At 35.0% G+C, this 10,976-nt stretch overlaps 1 protein-coding gene across 1 annotated transcript; it reads right to left on the reverse strand.

The window, feature by feature from the left end:
• Nucleotides 1-315: 315 nt before the first annotated feature.
• LOC111014709 (Adaptin family protein) lies at nucleotides 316-7,649 on the reverse strand. The gene is made up of 11 exons (XM_022289549.2): nucleotides 6,717-7,649; nucleotides 6,440-6,625; nucleotides 6,080-6,295; nucleotides 5,873-5,983; nucleotides 5,090-5,287; nucleotides 4,871-5,002; nucleotides 4,057-4,113; nucleotides 3,861-3,977; nucleotides 2,810-2,887; nucleotides 2,176-2,319; nucleotides 316-1,870 (listed from the first exon to the last, which is right to left on the reverse strand). The coding sequence occupies exons 1-11, from the start codon at nucleotides 7,317-7,319 to the stop codon at nucleotides 779-781; spliced, it is 2,934 nt and encodes a 977-aa protein (XP_022145241.1). The 5' UTR covers nucleotides 7,320-7,649; the 3' UTR covers nucleotides 316-778.
• Between the last annotated feature and the right edge of the window lie 3,327 nt (nucleotides 7,650-10,976).

The following is a 10,976-nucleotide window of genomic DNA, read 5'->3' on the forward strand; positions in this document are numbered from 1 at the left end:
TTTCAAAGACATATGCTAACATTTTCTTCTAATACCACATTTAATTATCATAAGACTCATAACTTTTTGATATCCTAATTCGGTGAATCAGCATATTTTAATTTCAATTCGTGTTTTTAAGATCACTGGAAAATTTACCAAATTACATAAAAAATAGATAAATACTGGAAACCAGTGTACTTTTTGCGAGTAATAGAGGACATGGCAGAAAAGAGTAACTTAAAAATGGTCAAGGATCAATACGTAAAGTGTCGAGACCTCGAGTATTGATATGAAGAGGCTTTCTCATGGCCCACTAAAAGTTGAAGCAAGAGATAAAGAAAGAACCTTCCCTTATTCAGCATTGTAATCAAATATATAACAGAATGGACTCACTTCTGGGGGCAAAGAAAATAAGGAACAAAATGAAACAAACATCACGGCGTTTTCACGTTGCCTCTTCAGTTTTCCGAAATCCCTGCCCATGCTCGAAAATTTTGCCACGTATCTCACTCGTCGTGAATTTGTAACGTCTTGAAATCCCAATAGTATCTACTCGTACAAAAACTCAACATTGTCTCTACAGTACAAAAAGTAAACTAATCTGGCAGTAAGTACATACCTGCACTGGATCTTAACAGCCTTCGAGGTTTTTCTGCCGTTCATTTCGGTTGCATGTGCAGTTTCAATCGCAGTCTGTCTTTTGGATAATGGTAGTTTCACATCACATGGCTAATCTGCTGGAAGGTAATGAGCACAAATCATAAATAAGTCTCGCTTGGGCCTCCCCTGAAATTGCTTAGCCAAGTAAGTCTTTAAACAAGTTCGGATTCTGACTCGAAGGGTTCACACCCATTTGCCTCGCGACTGCATCCTTTTCCAAGGATGCCTTCACGTTGGGGCCCTTGCTAAATTGTGGGAGATTTGAAATGGTAGTTTCTCCCTGACCCGTCTTTGCAGCTACTTTCGACAATCCAGAAGTGAGATCCAAATCAACCTTGTTGGAGGATAGGAGATCCACAAAGTTGCTTCCTTGTCCACTCATGGTAGTCCCAGAATATAATGCCATCAAATCTGGTGCTTTATTGGGTTCAACAGCTTTAGAATTCTCGGTAGAAGAAATCTGATTTTCTTCGAGAAGCCCTTCCAGCTGCTTAAATGGATCAATAGACGGTGCGACACTGGTGACTGCCGGTTCACCCAAGTCGAGGAGGTCAGGAGGAGGCGGTTGGTGGCTTGCCTTTGGTGCAGCAACTTCTGCAGACGCGGCTGTTGTCTTAGCTGTGTGATGCGTCTTTGTAGCTTTATGGGCAGCAGAGGGTGCCCTTTTTTCAGTTTTGGATGAACCCCCAAATAAGGAAGCAGCAAGCTTTTGTTTCTCTGAAGAAATCTCAGGCTCCGCAGTCTTTGAGTGGTACGTATCACGTGGTTTTGAGCTTGCAGAACTAGTTCCATCAATCTGGGACACCCCATTTACTGCTTTCTGAGGAGTGGAAGTGGTCGCAGATGAAGCAGAAGAAGAGTAGGTCGGCCTTCCCCACTTCTTCTGAACACCATCAAGTCGTAACTTGACACCAGACAAACCATCATCTGATACAGATGGATCTGATGTAGACTGGTATGTCTCCCTAGGATGATATGGTTCCGGTACGGGAACCAGTTCAGCCGAGATTGCAGATGAAACAGGAGGGACACTTGATGGCACTGGAGGCCTCGGAAGCTCATAAGCCTCAAATCTAAGGCCATGGGACACAGCTTCCCGTTGCTCAAGACTCTTGATGGTACTAATGTCTTCCATCCTAGATCGCTGACTCTCGGGAATGTAAGGCTGGGCACCATTTTCAAGTGACTGCTGCACATAATTGTTGAGGAACGAGAGATCTTTATCAATCTGCAAGGAGAACTGAAGTATGTTACTACTACAGCATAAAATAAAATACAAAGAAAGTTTGTGATAAAGTCCATATTTCATCAGATTATGGGCATAGAAAACACTTATCAGATGGAAAAGAATAGAATATGTATATTGACATAAGTTGGCCTAAGAACTTCACTCAGAAATTGGAGGAGAATAAATTAACCAAAATAGACAAATCCAAAACGAGTATGACATCTTCACAAGAAAACATGGACTGACATTTCTTTTATAACCAGAAAGGAGAAGCAAAAAAATGGTCTTGGAGTGAAAAATGTGACCTCAATATCTTCACAGCTTGCATCGGCTGGCATTATATTCTCAACAGCTCGAGCTTCTAGACCTATGGTGGCCTGCAATTCATACGCACGTTGCTGCAAATCTGTTGAGTGGGATGCCGATAATTCTTCGATCAAAGATTGACACTACAACCAGAGAAATAAACAGTTTGAAATCCACCAATTCATAATAAATATTTCTATTTATGAAAATTAAAAAATAATTAAAGTGACAGATTTTAGTAGGGTTGCCAAGTAGATGAACTTAGAAAAGAGTAATATCAAAGAGAAATTACAATATTGATAGCCTTTCGAGAGGGCTATCTCTCTCCCAACCTCACCACAAACTATTCTCCAAGATGCTCTCCTTCTCCCCTACTACCCTTATTTATATCCATCTTACCCCTAACTAATTACCATACTACCCCTTCATACTAACAAATACTAACAAATAAATATTCCCTGTAGCCCTAATAGGGCTCTCACACAATGAAGTTAATAAACAGTAAACCAGTTAACCCTTCCAAGTTCCACACGCTGAATTCGACAACCAGATGAAGTTGTAAATCTTCAAATTAGACCATCCATTTCAGAACAAAATAAAGAAAAACGGCAAACATAAACTTTTTAAATTTACCTCTGGTAGTATATCCACTTTTCTCCCGGACATCTTCTCAAATGCATATACTTTCATGAGAGCTGTCACCGCATAAGCCTTCAAAGAGAACCACATGTACAGATAAAACATCAGTGAGGGAAAGGAACGACTGACGATCATGAAAGTTTCTATAGCTTTCGGAAAAATTGTTGCAAATTACTTAACGTGGTGTCAATTGAAAACAAGGCAATAACTGCTAACCCTCCAAATAAAAGCAACACATGTCAAAAGCACACTCTCAACATTTTCCGTTTTGCAAGGAAATTCTTTGCAAATTACTTGAGGGATGATGTTAGCCTACTGCTATTACAATTTCTCATTTGTCCATGCCTGTTTGGGTTATACTTATTTTTTTAAAAACATCCTGGTCTTGTGCTATAATATTTCAGAAAGATAAAAATAGTACTTGCTTTCTTAAACCCATAGCACAACTTATTGGCATTTTAAGTGCATTCTAACCTCAGATCAGCACTCAGTTGGTGACAAGTTAGATAACAGTGCATTAGGACTACAGCTGAACAAGAACTGTTTATGCTTCCCAAGTAGAGGACACAAATAAGAAATCATTTAATCAACTATAGTAAAGTCCCTTCAACAAACTAGCAAAGAAAAGACATGAACAAAGGTGCAGAAAATCTAAACTGGCGGTCCTTTTTCAGTAACATGTTCATCATACATTCATCCATCGTCCATGTAATTTCATTAGATTTTGAAATTAATTTTCAATTAACAAAAGCTGCCAAGAATAGCTTATCTTTTTCTTATCGTCATCCATGTTCTTAAAGTTTCTATATCAAATACTAAATGCGTTTCCTATAAGTCACAAATCATTGAAATTACACGTTATATTTTATCATGCAAAACAACAATATGTAAACAATAATAACAAAGTAATTTCTATTATTTTATTAAACAAATTAGAGCCCATTATAAAGAAGAAAATAGAATGAGGCAATACAATCAAATGAACAGGAAAGTTAACCACCTTAACCTCTCTATATCATCAAGGCCTTCTTGATTATAGGCATACCTTGACACTTTCATCATTTGAATATGCTTCGGCCACATCACATAGCTTTCCAGCAATATAGGAGGCCGAGTACTTTCCATCAGCAGTTCCATACTCCCCCAAAACCCAACAGATAACCTGAAATCAGAACTAACTCAAGATATCAAAAAGGACTGTTACTTTTGCAGTTTTTACAACCAGTGTCGGAGAACTGTACCTGAAGAAATGCAGATGGAAGCTTTGGGTTCCCAATAATGCGCAAATATGACTCCACCTATGTATGATAAATAGTTTTCTTTAACAAGGAAACTAATGCAGAAAAGGACGGAAGTTTAAGAAAGAATCCATTGACATTTAACTGCATAAAGGCAACCCTTGTGGTTGTTTACAACCCAGAAAAAACATGGAGGATAAAAAAAATAGAGATAATACATAATGGTACTGTTTTATAGCCACTTTTAAAACAAATATAATTATATTATTCTGAGGAAAATATCCAATATATATAACATAACTTTGGAGACTCAGCTTTGCAATGCTTCTCTCCGTATGCTGGTACATAAGGTAAATCAAAAGTAAATAAAGATGAAATACATTATGCATTAAAATACAGTTTTTTTTTTAAAAAAAAGTACATTATACATTGAGGAAAAAAAACGTATAGAAATTTTTTAAAAAATAAAAGTGTTCATCATCCATGAGAGACAACAAAGAAAGCTTTTGGACTCCTAGATCTCCGGAGTGATACTAAGAGGTGCTAAACAATAACTGTAACATAAAACACAAATAAAATGGTCACTATTTTTTAGAGCGTGAAGGCCATCGAGGTGCAACAGCTCTCCAAAACTTAAGCTTAAGGAGAAAAAAAGAAAAAGCAACCCTAATTGGTAGGCATGCAAGATATAAAATATATTGAAAAAAATAGTATTATCACAATGAAATGCACGAGTGTGTACTTGATACTGTTACATTGTGACTTTGATAACAATCTAGCAAACAAAATAATAAAGAGTACCAATGAAGTCACACACCGCAGATGATCTCAGCTGGCTATCTACTGTATCGCCATCCTCTCCAAATCCTTCAGCAATCAACCGCATCAAATCATGTGCGACTTTAATATTCACCAAATCTCCAGCGTGCTCAAAAACTTTATTGATGGTCTGAAGAGGATTAAGGAATTTGCCTAACAGTAGAACAGTAATAATAATTACTCGATAGACAAACAAGAATGAGATAGTGCTAAATACCTGAATGAACCAATGGTTATTAGGAGCAAATTCCTCGGCAAGTTTAACACATCTCGATGCAATATATGTCTTGTAATGATGGTCAGTAATGCTTATCATATATTCAATCATGCGATTGACGATTACTTCCACGTTGGTGGACTTGGTCATTGTATACAATAGTTCAAATGTTTTTCTCTTTAAAGTATCATCTGGATCCTGAGAAACAAACAACAAACCTCAGATACAATTATAAAGCAACCTTGAATACAGAGTTGCAGACAAGATATTTGTAATGGAAAGGGTATAAAAATAAAAATAAATTGGACTGCAGCTCGATCCATCTTCAAACACAGTAACAGAAAAGAACAAACAACTATGCATGTAAGGGCCATGTATGTATTACATTTTTTTGAATGAAAAACCAAACTTTCAATGAGAAACATGAAAGAAAAATACAAGGGCGCACCAAAAACTGCCCCTCAAAAAGTAGTCCCAAAACTACCTATGTATGAATGAACAATAAACCAAAAGAATAACACATAATTACCAAACGATTGAGTAACCAAAGCCCACAAAGAGGTGTTAAACCTAACAATATCCCCCACCTCTTTCTATGATCTCTCAACCTCTCTAAAAGCTCTACATTCATCTCAAGCCACATATTCCACAAAATAGTAAAGAAACAAGCTTGTAAAAGGACCGTGCCCTTATATCTAAAAGGAGGAATAAAAAAATGCATTATGTGTTTTACACATTTTATCGAGACTCGCCACCTGGTAGGGAAAGAAGAATGTCACTCACCTCCATACAATCAATCACAGCCAGCTGATGTTGTTCAGCGATGTCCGGACTTAGTTTTATAAGTCGACCAAGTGCATCAATGCCCATATATTTTAGATTATGACTATCACTCTGGCCACAAAATTGTGCAAAGTAAATATAGGTCAAAGCCAAAGTTGATTAATAACGCTAAAAGAGTATACAATGTACAAGACAGTAGAATCGAACCTTTAAAAATCTAGAGATTACATCAGCAGCAGCTTCCAACAACTTAGGATTGGGGTAAATAGAAGAGACGCAACATATACTTTGGTAAAGCACTGCATTTCCTATATTACTCAAAGGATCGCACTTCTTAAATATATCCCCGACGACAGTATACATGTGTTCGCTTGCTTGCTTGTCCCCAGCACCCAGTAATGCAAGAATTTTCAATAATTTGATCTGTACAATTAAATCCACTTCAATTGAAAGGAAAAGAAAGGTTACTGCAGAAGGCAAATTAGCAGCTAAGTAACCTTATCAAGCAGAGCGCACAGGGAAACCTATAGGTGACTTTTGTTATTAGTGTTGCAGAGATTATCAGACCTGTATGAATGGAGCCGGCATCTGATGGTAATCATAACTCTTCGGCAATCTGCGTTCAGCTACTTGTTTAAGAATGCTTACGAAGCTGACAACTAAATCTTTATAGGAATTTACATCCGTGGTAATGAGATCAAAAAGAGGGCAAAGCGTGGCTCCCATGACTCCTGGATCGTTATCACACAGCCTCTGCAACCAAAAAAAAAAAGAATCAAATAACTTCTCGCGGCCCTGAATTGCATGAAAACCAACAACCAAGTATCGAACTTTGAACACCCACCTTCCGGAAATTGGAGATGAGATGCGATACGGAAGAGGGTGATTTCTGATGGAAGCGATGAAGAGCCATGATAGCCTTCTTTCTAACGGCCTCCTTTGAGTGTCCCAAAAGCTCGACAATCTGCGGTAACACTGCTGGTATAGTCTCCTCGTTGATAAGCCTACACACCGCATTGAGAGCCGCACAAACAACGAGATAATTGTCAGACTTGAGGTCTTTCTGGATGGTATTAACAATGAGGATGATGAGATCGTGATCCTCGTTGAGAAAAAGAGTGACGGCCAAATAACCAGTGCGCTTCAACAGAAGATTATCGTCATGAGTCATCTTGACGGCATGGATGTAGCCGAACGAAGCATCGTGACCGAGCATCTCAACATACACGAGACGAATAATGTACTCCTTCATCTTGCGCTTGGGAATGTCGGGATCGGTGAGGCGGCGTTTCAAAGTTTCCATCTCGTGGACGATAATTCGCTCCTCCTCGGCCTTGGATCTGGCCTCGCCGATCGATTTAATCAGATCCAGAAACTCCTTCGACTGCCCAAATCCTCCCTGAGAGCCCATGGCAAGCTCTCTGCCGATCGTCTTCAACTGCTCCATCTTCTCACTTTCTAATTCTAATCAATCCACAGAAACAAACATAAAACTTCTAGGGTTTATGATCCAGAGAAAGCCACGGAATACTGAGCTTATCAATACTTCCAAAACGAACAATTGAACGAATCGGAAATTGGAAACTTCGGAATGAATGATGACCACACGGCAATCGCCGGACGCCGCCGGATGTCGGAGAAGTAGAGGCAGGTGGTTCTTCGCAGTTCTGTGGAAGACAGAATTTCTTCTCCCTAATTCGTCTTCTTCTTCTTACGGTTGCGTGTGTTTTTCGTCAATTGAGATCGAAAATTTCACATCCTTCTCTGACGAACACATTCATTTAAGAAAATAATAATAATAATAACAATAAATGAATTTTTATAAATTATACACATGAATTAAATCATTGTAAACTCGCATTTAATCGGGTCAATTTTAATTGAGCTGGTGAATTTCACTAGATTCCGGGGAATTTTGACAGACGATAAAGTGAAAATCCGAATTTTCAAGTTTACATTTTCTTCTAAAAAATAAAATAAAATAGAACGAGTATCACGTGCGCGTTTGCTTATTTCAGTGATTTTTTCTCTTCGATTTAAATTTAATTAATTTTTTCTGTTCAACAACCTTTTATTAATGTGTATGGTTTGAGAGGTTGGTGATTTAAATTCTATTTAATTGATTTATAGATTTTTTTTATTTTTTTTTTTGCAAAGATGATATGTATTTGCAAGGGGAAAATGACCATCTCGTTTGATTCATAGATTTTAAAACATTATACTTCACTCTCCTAACTTTGAATATTAAAAAATAAATTATTTTAGGTCTTGTTAATTAGGTAAAATATAGACACATATTCGGCTTGATTTTTGTTGAATGTCGTGAATATAAATTTTTGTATTTAGGTCTAAAACGGATTTAATTTTTGTGCGAGATAAGTTTTTTTATTTTTTGTAAGATAATTAGTGGAGGATCAATGTCAATATAATTAATATGAATTTTATGTGTAGAGAAGAAAATACAATATTCAAAGTTATAAACTAATATGTAATGTTATTTAAATTAATCTCTTAACTAGTTTAGACATATATATTATGACTAAAAATATGAATATTTGAATCTCCACTCCATATGTTGTTAAATTATAAAAAAACGTCACTTAAATATATAAAATTTGGTGACCAAAATATGGTGGCTTTGAAATATTTGAAGAGTCGTTAACCATCCAAATGATTAACTTAGTGTAGGTGTCAAGTTATCTAACACGCTCCTCCATAAGGTGATCAAATTCAACCAGATGTCGTCACGTTCAAGACTATTGATATGTTTAACATTATTTTTTTGGGTCTCGACCATCTGCCCCAATAATTCACTTACAGTCAGCTTGTCTATAGGGACATTCACTACATCGATTATGTAAGTTTTGTGATAGAGCTCGTTCAGTCGAGATTCCATAAATTGAATGTTATCGATAACTTCGTGGTATATAATAACTATTATTCTACTACAACAAGTCTGTCGACACATATCTTGCTTGATTACTATTTCCCAACTAAGTTATTGTACCAACTATTACAATTGCACTCCGACTAAATTTATAGAGCGATTGTACAGCACTTGCTTTCTTCCACGCAAGTAAGTTAGCCTACTTAAAGCTAGATCATTAATGGCACAACATGACTATTTTGCAACTTTCGACCACATTATATCGATCAAACTATCTTAGAAAAACGTGGTAGAAAAAAGGTTTTGAAAACATTAAAAAAACATTCTAGGCAACATATTACTTTATCAAACAAAATATAAGATACATCGACTTGATCATAACATACGACTACATGTATGACAAATAAGCTTATTTAATTGGTAATATTGGATATGAAAATAAGCTCCACCTTCTTCATTTTTTCTAATATACAACATGGGGGGGTGTGATCGAATTCACGACCTCTCGGTTAGAGATATGATCTTCACCTTCTTCATTTAATTGATAATCTTAGCAACGTGGACTTAGGATTTGACAAATAAACAGGAGGGTTGAATTTATGATTTATTGATATTTGTGCCCATCTTTAGTTAAAAACTAGTGTTGTTGATTTAGTTTCTATCATAAAAAAATAATATTAAAATTTGAAAGATTTTCTATAGGTTTAGATCCATATGAAATGTATTTACAAATTACAAATATCAAGTTGTTATATAACAAGAATTGACACTTAATTTTGATGAAAATTTGTATGATAAAGATTAACTAATTACAATTTTTAAACTAGAGTACATTAAAGTTCACAAACTAAATTATTATTAAATTGAAATTACATTAATTAAATTGTTACAAACTAAATTATTATTAATTTGAAATTACATGAATTAAATTGTTACAAACTAAATTATCATTTGTTAAAAGTGATATTTTAATTTTTAATATTTTTGTTATTCTTTTGTTTTTTTTTTAAACAAGTATTTGTGTCAGGGTGGTAAGGCAACACGAGCATAGGTCAGAATTTAGTTGGCAACGAAGAGGTCAGAATTTGACCTCATTTGGCAACACGAGCATAGGTCACTATTTGACCTCATTTGAAGTGGTCAGAATTTTAACCACCCATCCCCAATGTTGTATAAAAAAAATTGAAAAATTATTTAATTTTAAAATATGTATATTATAAAAAAGAAGAAGAAAATACGGAATAACCGAGAAAATTTGTCCCTCCCTCCCATCTAAAGAAAACGTCACATTTATAAGAAATTAAATATATCGTTTAAGAAAATTGTATGCTAGATTTTCAAAAGAAAAAAAAAACAGACAATTGTATGCTATAAAATTCTTAACGAATCAGTTAAATTTTAATGTCAATTTGAGTATAGCTTGTTTTCCAGTTTAAAATGTCACGAGTTCAAATCTCTGTCTATGTATCATACTTAAAAAATATATATATATTTTATTATTGTTTAAACAAATGAATATTTTTTCTATAACGAATAAATCAAACACAATAATCACTCCATTGATATATAATATAATAAATAGTTACCTCACATATAGGATGCGAGAATTTTCCTATAGCTTGCACATAGTCGAATACAAAATTGACATCACTTTTGAAAATAAAATTTAGACTTTAGGTTTTTTTCTTTTTTTTTTTAAATAAATAAAATACATAATATCAACGGGCTACTGGACTGCATTTATTTCTTTTAAAAATAATTTTTTATACGCTATAGGCAATAATTTGTTTTTCCTTGTTTGCATTACTCTCTCAGCTTGCTCGGATTATTTTTTCCCCCTTAGAGCAATGGGCAATTTACATTTGGTGGAGCGTGGCAAAGAAAAAAATAATAATAATAAATAAATAACGTTTACATATGATACCATATTAAAGTTGTATTTGGGATAAAATTAGCAGAATTTATCATTTAACCAGAAGAATATAATATAAAGCTCTCCTTAAATACTAATTTTTTTATTTTTTTTTTCAGGAAACCTTAAATACTAAATTACTTACAAACACAACGTGACTTAGATTAAAAACAGAAATCTTAACAAACCTGTAACTGATTTACAAAATAAAAATCTTTTTACACAGGACTCTAATAATCACTTGAGCTATGCGCATTAACGGATTTCTTAGAATTTAGTGAATTTTCTGGTATCTGCATAGAAAT

This window comes from Momordica charantia (assembly GCF_013281855.1).
Source record: "Momordica charantia cultivar OHB3-1 chromosome 11 unlocalized genomic scaffold, Mcharantia_2.0 BLBB01000011.1, whole genome shotgun sequence".
In the NCBI taxonomy this organism is placed as follows: Eukaryota; Viridiplantae; Streptophyta; class Magnoliopsida; order Cucurbitales; family Cucurbitaceae; genus Momordica; species Momordica charantia.